At 53.4% G+C, this 18,137-nt stretch overlaps 1 protein-coding gene across 2 annotated transcripts; it reads right to left on the bottom strand.

The window, feature by feature from the left end:
- Positions 1-294: 294 nt before the first annotated feature.
- On the bottom strand, positions 295-10,096 carry Tldc2 (TBC/LysM-associated domain containing 2). Of its 2 annotated transcripts, none has more exons than XM_055602204.1 (6): positions 9,977-10,096; positions 8,955-9,095; positions 8,262-8,414; positions 5,499-5,594; positions 1,896-1,969; positions 295-904 (listed from the first exon to the last, which is right to left on the bottom strand). In XM_055602204.1, the coding sequence occupies exons 1-6, from the start codon at positions 10,007-10,009 to the stop codon at positions 769-771; spliced, it is 633 nt and encodes a 210-aa protein (XP_055458179.1). In that variant the 5' UTR covers positions 10,010-10,096; the 3' UTR covers positions 295-768. The 2 variants fall into 2 exon arrangements, with proteins under 2 accessions (XP_055458179.1, XP_055458180.1); XM_055602205.1 differs by lacking the exon at positions 9,977-10,096 and adding an exon at positions 9,253-9,383.
- Positions 10,097-18,137: the final 8,041 nt, after the last annotated feature.

Here is an 18,137-nt window from a genome sequence, read left to right on the forward strand (position 1 = left end):
AAATAAGAGCAGGGTAGAGTCTGCTCCCTTCCAGCAGGAGAAGGGCAGGCCCTTCTTGGGAAGGGTAATGGGGTCTTAGTTCACAAGGCTCTTCCACCTGAAAATGAGCTCTTTCCTCTCTCAAGCCCCTGGGGTTCCATCGACAAGGGTTCGGCTTCGCCCAAGGACACACGTTGTTCACTTGCAGCTTTCACGTGTCTCCCGGGAAACTGAGTAACAGATGTGTGAGCACCTGACCGCTGAGGGTACTCAGCCCCACCCTTTGGGTTCTAGAAGAGGCAACAGGACAAGGGGTAAGATGATGCTTCTGCTCTTTATTAGTTTTGAGAACTGAGCCCAGGTTTCTGAGGATTGACAGCATTCTCCAAGTAAAAATCTCTAAAACACACAAAAGAGGTGTGTGGGGGCGGTATGTGCCCACGCGAGCATGCTTTTGAGCACCTGACTTGACCGAAAGAATATGAAGTGTTATGGGGGGGGGGGGGGGGCACGGTCTTTTTGGCTTTTGTTTTCTCTTGTTTTTGATCTTCTAGGAATTGTCAAATCCTGTGAAGACAAGTTTTGTGCTTCTTCAATAAGAGTGCCTTACACACCTTCACAATCAAGTCTGCTGGAGGACAGTGGCAGCACGGTTCTTGGGTTTTCAGGCCATAATAAGGAAGGCCACATGAGGGTTCTTCCCCATCCTGAGTCAGGCAGCATGGCTGCCCTGTGTGAGGAAGGCCTGGGTGGCACCCAAAAGTGACCTGAGCATGGTCCTGGGAGACGTCAGCTCAGAACCCAGGCCTCCAGCTCCTCGATGCAGAACTGCTCCTGCCGGGCCAGCACTTCGTTGTTAAAGGTAGCACAGGGATAGCTCCCGCCATGGTACAAGTCTCCATCCAACCACAGCCCAAACTGGCCGCTGAGGAGAAGAGGAAACAGGCTGTGGAGATGGCTCGGCCGGTACGGTGTGTGCTACCCAAGCACGAGGACCTGCCCCCTGCACCACATAAAAAGCTAGGCAAGTCACGTGCTTCTGGAGCCCTCACACAGGGAGAGAGGACAACTGTGGAGGCCTAGCCTTATCTCCAAAGATAAAGAGGAGATGGACCGTGGAAGACACCTGATGTCAACCTCAGTCCTCCACATGCATGTACACACACATAGAAGAGAAAAGAAAGATGTTGGCACAGTTGTGGCAGGTCTTAGGCCTCTGGGACAGACCACCATCACCAGCTTTAGCCACATTCCCAATGTAGCCCTAGTATAGCTGCTCTTATACCAGCTTATCAGGGAGTGGGATCTCCTCGTGTTGTCCTCTATAATTCAGGGCATTTTTTAAACAATCCATTGATTTTTTAATGACTATGTTCAGTGGTGCAGCCATCACCTCAACCCAGTTTCAGAACATTCTAATCTTCACGTTTGACAGAGAACCTAGGCTGGAAGCAGGAAGTGACTGGGTAATCAGCGAGGCTGTGTCCTGTGCCCCGCTGCCTCTCTGTGGCGCTGTGCTAATCCAGGAAAGCTTTCTTTTGCCTTCAGGGTACAGCTTAATGTGCTTCCATGTGAAGATCACACCGGGGGGAGAAGCCTTCATTTTCCTTCCCTAACTCCCTCCCACTCCTGTCGGTACACTCACAGGCTGTGTTCTTAACCAGATGCACCTCTTCCGATGAGCCTTGTCCCTTGTTCGGAAATCTGGGGCTTTCCCATCCTGTGACCGTAACCTCATTCATGTGGCCGTTCCCAGCCAGTTCAGACTACGATGCTGCTAAGCACGTGGTCCACTCTCCTCACTTGACTTAGAGGACAGCTGGTCGAATGTGGGACACAGCCTGCCCATTCCACCTGCAGCTCCCCTGGAAGAGGAACATAGGCCACCCCAAGGCGTGGGAGACAGAGACACGCACCTTCCACTGCCCAGCATCAAGGAGTCCAGGTCTCCTTTCACAAAGAAAGAGTTGCTTCCTGTCCACTTGAAGACCTGAGTGAAAAGGAAAGGCTGGGTCACGTGAGTGCTGGCCTTGCGGTCTCACTCCAAGCCACGTGGTGGCAGTGTTGTGCAAGGACCAGAGGCTCCTGGGCCCGACGAATGAGTACCAGGAAAGGCTAGCCTCCCAGACCTTAAGATTTTAGCATCCTGGACTTCGATCCTTATGCCCTCCGCCTTGGATCCCCTATATCCTGGCAGCTCCTTTATTCCAGTGATCAAACAAAGCCTCTGTGTCTTTCTGCTTTCAAAGATGGAAGGAGGAGGGAGACTGGCCTAGCCTGGAGGGATAGACCTGCCTCCCAGCCAACTTGATCACATGAACAGGCCATTAAGACTTGCCATGACCTTCTGCGAATTTCTGTCCCACCACCTGTGTCACAGCCTCCTGCCGACCTTGATGCGCATCGTATGCTGCCCACAGTGCTCTCCATAGTGACCTGAATGGCCCGCCCAACGCTAAATCTCACCCCATCTTCTACCTAACGCCTTTCGGGGCCCTCCACCGTGAAGGAGACAGAATCAGCCCTCCAGCCAGAGTGTGCCTGCCCCATGCCTGCTTTTCTCAGTGCCCTGTCCTTCCCTCACTGCCCCTGAGTCACACCGGCCTTTCTGCTCATCAGCTTGTGAAGGTACATGTGCCTTGGGCCCGTCTACTTTCAGACCCCTCTGCCCACAGTTCTCCCCAGCCCCGTCCTGCAGGGTCACTTCTTACGGCACAGCCTGAGTATCATTGCAGAGAGACTTGTTTGATTTTTTTTTCCCTAGGCACCTACCCCTCTGAGACAGCTCCGTGCTTTCAGCATGCGCCTTGCCTCTATCCACTGCCACTACAACATAAATTCCAGAACTGCCCAGATGCCCTGCTAGACTCATCAACTAAAGGGATGAATAATCAAGAGCCAAATTAGGCAATAAAAAGTCTTTGAAAGGGCCACAAAAGTGTAGTATGTTGCTTGCTGTAATTAGTTACCCTAAATGCTAGAAACAAACAAAAACAAAACAAAACCAAAAAAAAAAAAAAAAAACAAAAAACCCCAAGGAATAGAAAGATAGAGCCCAGGCTGAGAAGGGATAAGATAAAGTGAACAAGTGGCCACAAGAACACAAGACTGTCTAGCATTTCTTCACTTTCTCGGCTTTCTTCAAGGACATGTTCTTCTAATTTGAAAGAGCGAGATAAGCATTGCTACAGCAGAAACGAAGACAAAGTTTGTCATGTTGCTTGGAGCAGCAGTTATGTGTGCAAGCACTGGGAATTCATGAAGAGCCCCAGCCCAGAGACAGGCAAGGAGCAAGTGTTTCAAAGTCTGGGACTCTAACAACAGGCTGGGGTGACAGTGACTCCCAGAAAATGATGGGTTTCATGTAATAATCTTTTTTTAGCACTTACAAACCAAGCACAGTTAGGCATTGGGTAGAACAGTAGACACAGTGAACAAAACATCTACCTCATAGACATTTCAAGAGAAGACAGGTAAAGAAATAGGAGAAACGGGATGTTAGGAATACTAGTGAGAGAAGTGACCAACACAGAGGGGCAATAAAGGTTTTCAGGGAATGGTCATTTCAGATAGTGTGATGTGGACTCTGTGATGGGGACAGTAGGGTAGCCCTGATGATTCAGTGGAAGGGCGTGCTGAGGAGGATAGCACATGCAAAGGCCCTGATTCAGGGGGAGGCCCTCCAGCTTAGGCCAGCATTGCTGGGGCAGAGTGAGGGGAAAATAAATGACCAAATATAGAAAGAGGTTGGGGAAGAGCCATCAGCATCAGGTTGGCATGAAAAGAGCCGCAAAGGAAGCAAGGACGGTCTTCAAAGATAACTGAACCTCCGGCTCTGTTGTTGGTATAAGAAAGTTCTCAAGCTTTGGGCTTCTAGTACGGGCTGCAGGAAGGAAGGTGTCGTGACCAGCCTACAGTCTTGGTGAGCCCATCACCTCTCCCAGGAAGGGAAGGCGGCCTGCAGCTGATTTTGGCAGGCGGTGTAGCGGGTACATTTTGCTGTGTTGGCAAGGCCATCAAATGTGACCGACCATCCTGGTGTGAGACTAGACGATTGTGTGACAGAGTGTATTTGCAGGTGTCTGCTCACTGGAGACCTCAAATAGCAAACAAAAGCAGCCAAACCGTTTTCAAGGGCACACTGGGCAAATCCAGGTACCACCTCACACACTGACCCCGTCCACTTTCGAGGGTCCCACCGTGCCCCCCTCCCCCCGACACCCTCCGCCTCTGAAGTGCCCTGCCTAAGTGGAGACTCTGGGGTTGGTTCACCCATCTCCCTCGCCCACTGACTGAGCTGGGCATGTCTCCAACCACTCTGTGCCTGGGTCCACTCATCTGTAAGACCAGCCGGTGACAGTCGCATACACCTGTGGGACCTTTGCAGTGACTGAGTGTGCCGGTAAACGCAGACCGCTGAGTTACTGTCGTTTGTGTGTGATGGAAAGATGCGCGCTGCGCCTATCCTGCGGCACGCAGCAGCTCCGGTCAGCCGACAACCCAACCACAGAGAATCTTTGGATGGAAGATGTTTGCAGCTCTCTGTCCCCCTCCTTCAAAAGTCCCAGCTCTTCAGCAGCCCGTGCCTTCTGAGGTCTCAGTCACTTGTGCCTGTCACCAATCTCTTCACTTATCATTTGGGGGACCTGAGCACTGAGTCCCTCTCTCCGTTCCTCCCCAGCTCCCTAGTGAACTCTGGGTCCACCCACCCATCTCCTCTGTCCCTTTCCTTCTCACTAGCAGTTTCTGTCTTCATGGTCACATGTGGCACTTGACCTTAGCAAGGCGTGCAGGGAGCCTCCACCACCCCCAGTTCATTTTGAATGGCCCTCTCCATCTACCCACTCCTTCCTGTTGTCCTACCCATTGGTCAGCTCTGTCAGTGCTCCAAGCGTTTGACCTCAAGGAGACCCCTTCTCTTTGACTCCACCTTTGTCCACCCTTCGTTCCCTCTGGCTTCACTGGCCTCCTGCCCAGTCTAGGCTCTGTGGTCCATTTGCTGTTTTGACTCCCTCCTACCGCTTTCCCATTGTTTCTCTGTGAATGGGGCCTGCCAAGAGCTGAGTCTGGGAAAGCTGGCTGCTCGGGCACAAGCCTGGCCAAGGAGGAGCTGCACCCTGCTGAGCAAAGGGCAGAGGCAGAGACGGCCTCTCCCTGCCACTGGTGCCCTCTAGGGCTCGCTCACATGTGGGGCCTGCGCGATTCCTCCTGGCTCCTCCAGCCCTCATGCGCGCGCCCCTCACAAGAAGCCATTGTGTGCCACCTCCTCCCGCAGCGAGGGTGCGCCTGCGCGTGAGCCCATCCTGTCCCTTCCAGCCTGAGCCGGGCGGTGTGCCTCCCTCGCTTAGTCAGCTCACGGTTTCTGGAGATCTTGACGGGCAGCTAAGGGCACTGCCGTGCCAGTCCTTGCCCTGTGACGAAGAGGTGGCCCAGCACAGGGGACTGAAGCTGGGGGCACTAGGATCCCCAGAGCTGTGACCTGTCCTAGCCTTCCTCCGTGGCGGAAGGTTGAGCCTCACCTTTAGCTGTGGGGAGAAGGAGAAGAGGAATGTCTCGCCAGTACCGTAGAAGCCTTTGCTGAGTCTTATAGCTGAGGAGGAGAAGGCGCCAAACATCTGGAAAGCAGAGAAGAGAGCAAGAAAGGATCTGGGCATCCAGCATCCCCCTTGTTTACTGGGCTTGGAGATTCATGCTCGGACTCCGGGACTCCGGGGAGCTGGGTGCAAAGCTGGGGACAGGGCAGCTAGCCCTTTCCCACACTCCACAGGAAGAGCCCTTGTTGGCTGCTTTCCCTGAGTTGTCATGACTCCTTCTTCTCCTTCCCCTCCTTCTTCCTCTCCCTCACTCTCCCCCCCCCCCCTCGCCCACCATTCTTTGTGTGGTCAGTCTGCCTGGTGTCTGTGTTTCTTCTGTCTTTCTTCAGGATGCTGATGTGTAGCCCAGGATGATCCAGAACTTAACTTCTGATAGAGCTTTTACAGGCATGTACCGTGTCCATCTTAGCTTTTCTTAAACATACCTTGTGTGTGTGTTATATGAATGTGAATGTGTTCGTGTGTGCGCACAGGTGCATTCTCACAGACGTTCATGCAGATGGAAGCCAGCGGCCAACATGGAGTATCTTCCTGCATTGCCTTCCACCTTCCTTTCAAGACAGTCTCTCACTAAATCTGGAGCTGATGAATGGGCCTGGCTGACCAGCAAACCCCAGGATCTTCCCTGTGCTGGGTCACAGATATGTGTGGCTTTTTACATGGCTGCTGGGAATTGAGCTCAGGTCCTCATGCTTGCATGGCAAAAACTAACTATTTGACGGAGCCACCGCCTCAGCCCCAAATGTACTTATTTTATGCAAGCAATGCTTCTAGAAGAGCTAGGAATTATACACAAGCAGAAAGAAAACAAAATAAGCCATCATCAAATCCCCCCCCCCTTCTATTGCCCCAAGGTGACTTCTGTGGCATTGTGGGTCGCTTCCTCCTGGCACCCATTCAATGCCAGTGCACACACTTTCCTGCATGCTGACACCCCACACACAAGCTGTTCCTTCTCGCCTTTCTACACCAACTTCAAATGTACAGAAAAGCTCGAGGCTGGGGGCAGCTCAGTTGGTAGGGTGCTTGCCTAGCATGTACAGGGCCCTAGGTTCAATCCCTAGTACCACAATAATAATAATAATAATAATAATAATAATTATTATTATTATTATTATTATTATTGAAAGTTCAAATCAATCATGGACTCCTTCTGCCTTAGACCCAGCAAGGAGTTTGCCCTAGTTCCCATGCTGGCTTTCTCTCTTATGTCTCTCAGACCTGCTTGACTACGATACTATGACCCTTCACTCCTAGTCCACCAGCTCCTATGAATGGGGCTTGCTCTTGTTGTTGTTCATTCGTTGTTGTTGTTTAGTCGGTTGGTTTGGTTTGGGTTTTCAAGACACAGTTTCTCTGTGTAGACTCTGCAGGCCTCAAATTCAGAGATCCGCCCACCTCTGCCTCCCAAGCGCTGGAATTAAAGGTGTGCACCGCCATCATCCGGGACTTGCTCTTTTATAACGGCGGTGCTGTGATCACAGCCATGAGAACTAGCAACAGTTCTGGTATTATCTACTTGTATCATCGGGTGTTCAATTGTCACTGACTTAACCAAGAGTGTGCCTCACACCTGCTTTAGAGAGAAACAGCAGGCATGGTAACTGTGGCTCTGCACCTTGCTTCTTGCCTGCCTGCCATTTGTCTGATGACAAACTCATCTTCCTTCTGCAGGATGGCTAGTGGGGTCGGGTTGTGGACCATTGAGGTGATGTGTGGCAGGGTGGTGGGGTGCAGGATTTAGGCTTAATGCTAGGAGAAACTTCTCCTAGGACATAGTGCTCTGTCATAGAAGGGGCTCTGTCCAAACAGGTTGAGTTTCTTGTCTCTCAAACAAGAAATCTTCCTAGACAGGCGCTCCTGTCTATGTGGGGTACCCTGAAATCTCTTCCAAAACTGCTATGTTCCTTCTGTAGAGGAGCATTTAAAACCAGCTCACCATCCTACCCACCTTCTGCATGGAGAACCTGCCAGAAATTCTATTATTGGACAGACCACATGGACTTCAGACATAGATGTCAAAGTTCCTCTGTGGGGTGTAGGAACTGCCTTGGCCTGCCCATCTTGGTTTTCTCCAATCCATCCCCCCCCCACACACACACACATACTGGCTGGGGATATTTTCAAAATGTACATCCATCATTTAAATGTAAAGCACCTGCTTGAAGTCCTTCTGTAAGAGCCAGAGATGTCTGCTTGTATTCAGCCCTGGAGAGCCTGAGGCAGGCAGGAGGATCTGGAGTTCAAGGTCAGCGTAAGCTACATACAAGGGTTCTGAGCCAGCTTGCGTTTTAATGAGTGAGACCTTGTCTCAAAACAAATCAGAGGAACCCACCCATGGCATTGGGCTTGCAAAAGTAAGGATGTACTTTTGCATGACGCCAGTAGTTAGTTGCCCAGCCCCCTCCCCATACACAAGAAATTAGGCTATTAACCCTAAGGGTGCTGGACCATTTCTGGCTTGATCCTGCTCTTCTCTACATCCCTAACCAGGCACACAGAAGTAGCTCCAGAAATGGCTGTGTGGTGAGGATGAGGGCCTGGCTTCAGGTGGGACAGGCCTCAGCACCACCCTCAGTGCCCCTGAGAGGTGGTGCAGGCTGTCCCCTCTGCTTTCTTGCACCTCATCCCACCCTGGGCAGCAGCCCCTGGTCTGTCCGGAAGCTTGTGTTCCCGGGCCCAGCTCACCTGCCCATCCTGATCTCTCAACATCAGCAGTACGGGCCCACCGTGGCCTTCCATCTGTCGGTACAGTCTCCGAAGACTGAAGCCGTCCCTTGAAGTGCAGAAGGCCAGGATCCAGGGGTGGCCGGTGACCCTCGGGGGCAAGTGAAGGCTGAGCTGGAGGCAGAGCTAGAGCTGAATGAAAGGACAGCCTCCATCTCTTCTCCCCCACCACTCAGTCTCTCCCCTGCCCAGAGGCTCTATGCCCATCAGATACAGCCTTTGGAGCTAGTTTTTGTACCCATTTTACACATAGATGAGAAAAACTGAGGTTCAGGAGATCGAGAGTAGGTGGCAGAGCTTGGGTTCTACCCAAGCAGGGCAGATATCTGAGTCCTCACCCTGGTCATTTGGTCCTTTGAGGACAGATGAGAGACTGAGTCTCTCCTGGTACTTCCTCATGGGTCTGGCCCACCCCAGCTCTGGCTTTAGTCCCCAGGATCCATGACACCCTGGCTACATTCCCCAACTCTACCCAGAGGGAAGGGTGGCACTAGCGTGACTGGAGAGGACAGGGAAGTCCAGGAAGGGAGCATGATTGATTCAAGGTGACACTGAGCTGGGGACATTGCAGCTGTGACTCCAGCACCCCTGGGTGTGGCTGGTAAAGGGAATAGGTTCAGGGTTGAAGTCCTACTACACAGAATGTGCCCGAACCTGCTTAATCTCTGAGGCGCCCAGGACCTGGCTGGCTTCTGTCAGCTGAGGCTCCACAGGGTCCTGGGGGGCTGGAGCTGGCTCCTCCTCTTCCTCCTCCTCGCCCTCCTCCCCAGACAGGGTGTCCTCCATTTGGGTGGGCTGTAAAGATACAAAGGAGCTTGGTAGATTGAAGGACACAGGGGCACCAGCTGTCCCCATATCCCGAGCTCCAAAGCTAGTGTTGCCTTGTCCCCTTCCCCAGGGCCCCTGCAAGCCCAGAGGAGATGGGACACACCCACCACAAGACTCTTCCTACCCACAAACCGCTTCCTCCTGGCTGGTGAAGGAAGGAGGGTGACAAAGGCCTGTGAGGCGCCCCTCAGATGAGCATCATGGTCTGTTGCCAGTTTGTTCCTGCCCCAGGGTAAGCACCAGGCTCCATGCTCCAAGCCTGGAAAAGGAGACTGGAAGGGCAGGCAGGGGTCTAGTTCTGCCGCAGCTGTGTGTGTCTGGACATGAACTAGTGGCTAAACCAATACCGATCGCAAGCATGGCTGACAGGCATGAATGTGTGAATGGTCTCTTTGAATCCTCCCCGTATCCTAAGACAGTGCCGCTGATTTCTGCATCGGACAGGAAAGCCCCGGGGCTCACCTTCAGTCGGTGTGGAAATGGGTGCTGTCACACCTCACTCTCTGCAAAATATGTGTTCGCCCACGTGAGTTGTACGTTGCTAATAGACGCCTACGTGTGGGGAGGCTGGAGTGTTGGCTGGCAGTGTGCACTGAGGGTGAGCTGGAGTTATGTGCCTATATGCGGGTATCCGTGGGCACAGATGCTGATGTAGTCATTCTCGTTCATTTAAGTGTGCTCCCATCTCTACCACGGTGTGGAGGATTTGAGAGGAATAAATCACACACACACACACACACACACACACACACACACACACACACACTTCCACTCCAGCCCAGGCCCCTCCCTGCTAGAGACCTCAATCACTTTCCCAAGTGAACCCACATCCCGTGCTGAGCCCTTACCAGCTGAGTGTAACGCCATCGTCTGCTTTTCATTCTGTCACAGTTCAGGACAGGGTAGAGTCCTTGTCCCTGGGGAGGGAAATGCTGAGAGACAGAGCCAGCAATGAGGAGGTGGCTGGGCACACCCCACTGGGTCCACGCCTGCCTGGCCGCCCTTTGCTCCCTCTCGCCTGTCATCCCCAGGCCAAGTGGCCGATGGGTGGGTCTGTGAGCCAGCCACTCGGCATTCAAGGCCTCGTGGGCAGTTAGCATCTACCACATGCTAGCCACGCACAAGAGTCCAGCTGTGAGTTCTGGCCTCTTCTGTGCCCTTTCTAGAAGTCTGGCCTGGGAACATTGATTCTTTGCAGGATACCTAAGGTCCAGACTAGGGATCCAGGACTGCGGATTTCATGACTGACTGAGAATAAGCCCATTTGCACCCCAGGCCTCAATTTCTCAGGATGTAACATTTAAAAAAAAAAAAATCGGGCACTAAGCCACCAAGCTACTAAGCCAGGCATAGTGGCACACACATTTAATGCCAGAACTCGGGAGGCAGAGGCAAGTGGATCTCTGTGAGTTCAAGACCAGCTGGTCTTCAGGTCAGCCAGGGCTACACAATGAGACCCTGCCTCAAAAAATATATATATGTTGTGTATGTATTTGTGGGCATGAACCAACCAAGACACATGTATTGTGCCAGAGGGAAACTATTGGAAATCATCCTTCTCTCTCCACCTTTATGTGAGTTCAAAGAATTGAATTCAGGTCATGAGGCTTGCGTGGTAAGCACTTTTGCTCACTGAGCCATTTTGTTGCCCCTCTCTATAGCATTTAACACATCAGGCCAGAAATCTCAGAAGGCTTTCCAGGCCTGACAGCCGGCAAGTCATGTCCCTCTCAAACCCAATGAGTGTGTTGTAGCAAAGAGCTGAAGGGGCATGCCCAGACCAAAAGAACTGACCTTTTGAAGACATAGTTTTGCCTAAGGGTGTGTAGCTCATTAGGAGGTGTTTCCCTAGCAAGTGTGGGGCCCTGGATCCAAGCTCTAGTATAAAGAGAAAGAAAGGAAAGTGAGGGAGAAAGAAAAGAAAGAGGAGAAAGAAGAAAAAGAGGAAAGGGAGGAAGAAAGAAAAAAAAAGACAGGAGTAGAGGGGGAAGGGAAGAAAGAAGGAAAGGAATGAAGGAAGGAAAAGAAAGGGAAGGGGAGGAAGAAAAAGAACACAGGCTACACCTCCTCTAACCCAGCACAGATCCCTGCCCTCCAGGGTAACTTACTCCCGGTGTGGGCAAGGCCCTAGGAAAAAGAGAAGAGGGAGGAGGAGAGAAAATGAGGGAGGGAGAGAGAGAGAGAGATTTATCCTTTACTTGGTTACTCAACCCTGGGGACTGACTCCACACCCTCCCCCTCTGTAAGCATCTGTCTCATAAGAAATGAAGATAACGGCTGAGGATCAGGATGCTAAACTTAGCCTCCATCCCCTCTCCCCTGTGCTCAGTTCTGTGTGGTGACCCACAGCACCGGATATTTGATGGAACTGGATAAACGCCAGTGTTTATTACACCTGCCTCCTGGAAAAATCCAGTGTCCGTTTCCTGACAAGAGGCCACTTGGTCTCCATTGGGGAGCCTTACTCTACTGTGAGGAGCAATGGGGGAAGGAAAGAGCGGGAGCTGGGGGACAAGGCAGCTGATGGTTTACTCACCCCAACAATCCTTAATGGCCCCGTTGCTGCTCATCCATTGATGGCCTCTCTGATCCCCCAAAGATGAGGCCACACCCAGAAATGGCCTGTCTACCTGGCTGAACACAGTGACTTCACTCTCAACACCTGTCCTCTGTGAGTGACTGGTGTGTGAGCCCAGCTCTGGCTCCAGCCCTTCTCCCTGCCTCTTATGTCTGCCCCCAACGCAACAGCCCTGGTCCCATCCCAGCCCAGTTCCAACTGGGAAGGCGCCAATGATTATCCTACATCAGAAACTCAAATCCCACAAACACACCAACAAGACCTTGCTGCCCCCAGGTCCCTAGCCCTGTCGCCCTCAGCTGAAAGATGGCTCCGTGCCTCCAACATGTTTCTCACGGGCCCCTAAGTATCACTTGTTTCCTGATGTCCACCGCTATGGCCAGCCCTCTCACTTAAGGTTAGAATCAGTGACACACAAATGACATAAGAAAGGGCTGTACTGTGGGTTCTCCACCAATCACCCCAAACTGTAGGGAGCACAGGTCTGAACCAGCCAACCTCCTCTCCCAGGTAGGATAACTTCCCCTCCCTCATTGGCCTAGGCACATCCGACACCGTCTCACACAGGGAGCCCTCTGTCTGGCACGTAGTGGGCACCGTTACTTCTCTATCTTTAGCTCACAGTAGGACTGTGAGGGCTGTTTTTCAATCACAGGACTCAAGACTTGGAGAAGGCTTCATAGTGAGTGGCTCTACCAGGCCAGGAGTCCCTGAAAAACATGCTGAGCAGATAAGCTCGCTAAGGCATGGTGATATGGTGCCTCGGTCCATCTCCACACACCTAGGAGAGTTACCCGATGGCTATCAGATGATTTGGGCCTGGAGACCAGGTGACCAAGGCAACATTCCCTCCAGGAAGCATGGAGTGCCTGAGGACTTGTATTATAGGGAAAACAGGCAAGTGAAGGGCCCTGTTGTCATCTCAAACATGGCTGTTGCAATGCGTGTTTGAACTGTAAACAGCTCAGGGTCACGGGCCTGGCTCTGCTGCTTCCCCCTCCCCTCACCCCACTTCTTTTTTTGTTTCTTTCTTTTTCAGTTTTTGAGATAGAGTTTTACTATGTAGCTTGGCTGGCCTAGAACTAGCTATGTAGACCAGGCCATCCAAGAACTCTTAGAGACCCTCCTGCCTCTGCCTCCCCAGTGTGGGCATGGTTAAAGGCGTGTGCCACTAAACCTGACTCACCCACGGCCTCTTGGCCGGCCCTCCCCCCTACATTCAGCCCCTGACCACCAAGCACTGTGAGAGACCAATGAGGTTTGTCTCACTGTCCCATTCTGTGTCCTCGTGTCCTCAAGACTCAGTATGTGATCTGCAGGAACACCCCTTGCCAGGTTACAGCCCCTTCAGAGATGTCACCGCTGGACTCCAGCTGTGAGGGTCCTGGCAGCCCCGCTCCACCATGCAGCTCTCTTCACCTTTCCCTACCACCAGACCTCGCACGGCCCCTTTCAGAACACAGCCGCCACCCCCAGGAATGGCTTTTGCTGTGTATGGTGCTGAGAACCCAGAGCCTCAGCATACCAAGCAAGCACCCTATAATTGAACTTTGTCCGCAGTCTTTGATTTTTTGAGAGAGAGTTTCTCTATGTAGCCAAGGTTGACCTAGAATTTACTGTGTTGTCTCGATTTGCGGGGGGTGGGTGGGTGTATTTCATATGGATGAATGTTTTGCCTGCTTGCACCTATACCATAGGCGTGCCTGATGCCCAGGAGGCCAGAAGAGGGTATGGGATCCCTTAGAACTAGAGTTACAGATAGTTGTGAGTCACCAAATGGGTACAGGAAGCTGACCCTGGGTCCCCCGCATGAGCAGCAAGTGCAGTTGGCTGCTGAGCCATCTCTCCAGCTCCTGCCTGGAACTCTTGATCCTCCTGCCTTCGCCTCCTAAACGCTGGAATCACAGGTGTATGCTACCGTGCCCAGAGTCTTCAGGAAACAACGTAAGCATACCATGAAGGGGAAAGGCGAGTGGCTGTGAATCCCTCACTGTGGGGATTATTTCCAAGTATGAAAACTGATGCTTGCAAATGGTTTAAGAGCCTGTGGGGGAAAGTCTCCTCTACTCTGTTAAGAGCAGAATCTGCAATTCATTCTGATTTCAGCAATCCAAAAGAAAGCTGAAAAGAATCAGTAGAACACGACCAGAAGGGAACACGGCTGGGTTCACTGGGCTGCCTGGCTACTCTCTGTGATACGGAACGCTCTGGCATCTCCCTCGGGCGCCTTGGGAAGTCAGTTGCTCTTTTCTGAGGTCCCTTTTTGCATCCAGCCTTCATCCCTCTCAATCCTCTCCCTTCCCCCAACCTCAGCTGGTGTCTCCTGCCAGTCAGCTCACCTTCTACTCCCTCACCTCTCCTCCATCCTGAGGGGTGATGGAAGATGGGCCCTGCTCTTTTCTGAGGCTGAGCTGGCTCCCTCTCCTCGCCTGCCCCTTGTTCCTCTTCCTTGCTGATCCCAAGCTTCCCCATGAGCCTGCTACTGTTCCCCTGCCTCCACTCTGTCCAGGCTCTTCCTATGGCTCTGGGCTCATGGTGCCAGCAACCCCTTTCCAACCTGCTCTACTCTTTGGCTTTGGGGGGGATGGTGTCCTCCTCTTTTATTCTCTCTCGAGTGACTATTTTCTTGAACCAGAAATGCTTATCTTTCTGGTTCTGGATCAGTTTTCTTCTCCTCAGACACCTTCCCTGAGTAACTTTACCCAGTGTCAAAGTGAATCTTTTCATCACTTTGGTGAATGGGGCCCAGGCTGGCCCCAAACACACTATGTAGCCCAGGATGACCTTGAACTTCTAGTCCTCTTACCTCCACCCTCTGAGTGCTGGGATTACAGAGGTGTGTATCACCATGTCCTGTTTTATGTGGTGCTGGGTCTGGAACCCAGAACCTGAGTTTGTATGCCGGGTAAGCACTCTGCCAACTGAGCTACACCTCCAGCCCTGTTCTGGATGCTAACTACTCTGGACCTAGTTGCTAGCATGGCTTTTTGTGCCCATGCCACTGCTTTTCTAGGTCTCTATTTGGACATCTCCACAGACGCTCAAGCTAGACTGTGTCCTCTCTGAACTGATGTTCTCTTACCCTTTGACACCGGCAGGCCTGTGCTTCCTGCTGAAGCAAACGCTGCCGTCATTTGCTCTCTCTCTAGAGCGGGTGATGCTCTGAACTTGCCATCATTTCTCTGAGTCCTCACTTCCGGCCAAAAGTGTCTGGCTCCTGGAAGCAGAACCCACACTTTCTCTATAGCTTCTAGATGCATGGGAGTCCCCCCTAGCTCCCTGAGTCACCATGTTCCTCCGTCCCTGAGCTCGACCAGTATCTGTTCACAATTGTCAGCGCAGGGACCGACTTCTGGACATAAGCTGGATGGTGCGGTTCCCTGACACCGCAGTTCCTAGTGTTTGTCGCTGCCTCAGGGTGATCCAATCCAATCCGCTGCCTCCAGCTGCCTGGTCCCTTCTTCCACGCCTTTATCTCCCAGGGGTTCCAACCATACTAACCACGCCTCCGGAGCATCTGTCACACTTTCTCTTCCTCCAGGGACTTTGCCCTTGCTCTTCAATCTGCTCCACATTCTCTTCCCAGGCTAACTCAGCATACGGGCCACCTCCTTGGAGAGGGCTCCCCGATAAGCCTACTCAAGTGGGCTTCCCTACCGTCTCCCAGCCAGCAGCTTATTTCTTTCCTGATTTGTATGATGAAAACAACCTTCACTTTAGTTAGAAAAAGATAGCTCCTCTGGTAAGCCTTCTAGGAGTTAGCTTCCATTTACCTTCCATCCTGCTGGTCAGTTTAGCAGCGGGAAGGGGAGAACTGAGGCTGATTTTCCATTTGGGTCATCATCCCCTTCATGTCTTACAACCTGCCGCTAAAGCCACCATTCAATGCTTCCTCTTTGATCAGAGATTTTTTTTTTTTTTAATGGCACCCACTGGGTGCTTAAGCTGAACGGTTAGTAGCAGGCTCCGAAATAGGTCAATCAACCCCAGCCAGGCCACTTCCAAGCTGTGTGACCTTGGTCATGCATTCCAGTTATCCACTGCTGTGTAAAAACATGGGGGTGGGGGCCCAACCCTGGCACCTCCAGAGGCAGGGTTGGTCAGAGAACTCACTTCTGCTCACTCCCCACTGGCCGCCAGTGAAGCATCTGCAGTCTCGTCCTCTCGTGGGGCTGGTGGCCAGTGGGGACTAGAGCTGGAACTGTTGGCTGGACGGCCTTCACAAGGCCACCCCACAAGCGCTAAACTTCCACATGGCGCTTGGATCCCAGGGATGAAGGGAGAGCAAGAGCAGTAGAGAGCGCCCGAATGAGAGTGGCTCGGCTGACCCCAGGTCACAGAGGTCTTCTCCTAGACGGGGAGGCAGGAGGCCGACCCTGCGGCTGTTGGGAGTGTCAGGGTCACTGTGGCCAGGGCAGTCGGTTGGCTGGAGAGCACCAACTCCTGAAAGTTGTCCTCTGACCTTCACATGCGCACTGCAGCGTGTGTGTGCCCGAGGGTGTGCACGCATGGGTGACACGGGCATTAATCATAACAAAAGAACAATTGGAATATACATCCACATGCTTCTTTTTGGAAAATGCAACCAGACATAAGAAGCTCCTTAACGCTCCGAGACAAGGGTGGACAGACTCTTGTACCCCCAGCTGTCCGGAAAGGTGAAGGTTAATCAAGCCCATGAATTCAGCCTGGGTAACATAGTGAGACCCCCTTCTTGAGAGAGAGAGGCGGAAGGGTGGAGCAGAGGGGTGGGGGAGTGGGAGTGGGAGGGAGAGGTTCTGAGATTCTCTGCTGAAATATGGAGCATGGTGTGTATCAAAAGGACACACAGAGCAACCACCAGGGGCGGTCAAAGGCATTACCCTCTGACACCGCAAGGCCCACGCTCCACGCAGGAGGAGAAGCAGAAACGGGGGGGGGGGGGCAACGGATTTCAGGAACTGCATAATTTCTGAGTATCAAGCCTGCGACAAGCCAACAAAAGCAGGGACAGGAAAGCTAACGGGCCTGTCACCGACACATTAGACCAGGCCAGGGCTGGACCTTGAGGCCTGGTAGTAGGATGACTCACCCTGGGTCTCTAGCCCAAGGTTCTCAAATCATTGCCCGCACCCTTGCTCGTTCTTCAGTGTGGAGGGTTTGGGTAGGAGAAAAAGGAGTGGAGCCTGTACCAGCTGGCTGTGCTGTAAGTCAGGTTAGGAGAAGGGGGCAAAGGGTGGAGGGGAGGAGCAGGAGAAGTGGAAGAAAAGAGGGGAGAAGAGAAAGGGAACACCTGTGAAAAGGGGGAAAGAGAAAGATCAGGAAGGGATTAAAGGAGGAAAAAGAGGCTATATAGGGTGTGTGTGTATATGTGTGTAAGGTCTATTCTCCTGGGGGTGTGTGGGGGGGAGTAAGGGGTTGGGGAGCTCCCCTGAGGATGAGTGGCTTCCAGGGCCAAAGAACTTACTGTGGCTGAGGCACGGGGAGGGCTGTAGGAGAGGGCTGAGGTGAGGGAGGTGTTAGGGACCCTAAGCAGCTCCGGATGAAAGAAACCACGCCCACCAGGACTGAGCTCTTGGGGTCTGTGGGGTGGAGACGACCTGACCCTGTGGCCACAGTCTTCAGGCCATGCCAGCCTCCCTCCGGCCCAGACCTGCCCCCTCAAGCATCCAGTGGTCTGGCACCCCTAAGGCACAGCCTGAAGTTAAGCGCAAAGACCTTAAAATTGGTGGTGGTGGTGGGGAGATAGGACTGTGCCTGAGTTGGCAGGCGGCTCGGGTGTGGAGAGTCCAGAATGCACGCGTGGCAGCGCGGTCCCTGTGGCAGGGGGCGAGGCAGGAGTCGTCGAGCACTCCGTGGAGGCGTGTGACTCGGGTTCCATGCTGGCTCCTCTGCTCACCAAGAGCGGACCGCGTGCCGGGTCATGCTTCAGTTTACCGTTCTAGAGGATGGGGTCGTTCGTCATGCCCAGCTAAAGGGGGCGGAGTTCGCGCAGGCTCAGCACCCGCAAGGGGCGCTCGGCGCGGTGCTGGGTGTGCATGGATGCTGGCTCCGGCCCTTTGAGGTCCGCGGGGCCTCTGCCGGGGAATACCCTCTCTTGCCGTCCGCGAGGCCCCCACGGCGACGCCGGGCTCCCGGGCTCCTCGACCGGGAGCGACCCCCAGGCCCGCAGAGGAGCGGCCGGCGGCCGGACGCAGCGGGAGCGAGCCGAGGCCGCGGCTGCCCGGGCCCGCCTGACCCTCGAGGGGGTCGCTGTTGCTCCGCGGATCTCTCCCTCGCTCCCCGCCCGCGTCCCTCCCCGCTGCTCCCGCCGCGTCCGCCTTTTGTTCGCCGAGCCGCGCGCCCCCGAGCCGAGGCGGCGGGGCGGGGAGCTGGCGGGGCTGCGTGGGGGGCGGGCCGCGCCGGGCGGAGCCGGGGCCCTGGCCTCAGCCGGACTGGGAGTCCGAGGCGGC

Source organism: Psammomys obesus, unplaced genomic scaffold (genome assembly GCF_907164565.1).
Source record: "Psammomys obesus unplaced genomic scaffold, mPsaObe1.curated_primary_1811, whole genome shotgun sequence".
Lineage (NCBI taxonomy): Eukaryota > Metazoa > Chordata > Mammalia > Rodentia > Muridae > Psammomys > Psammomys obesus.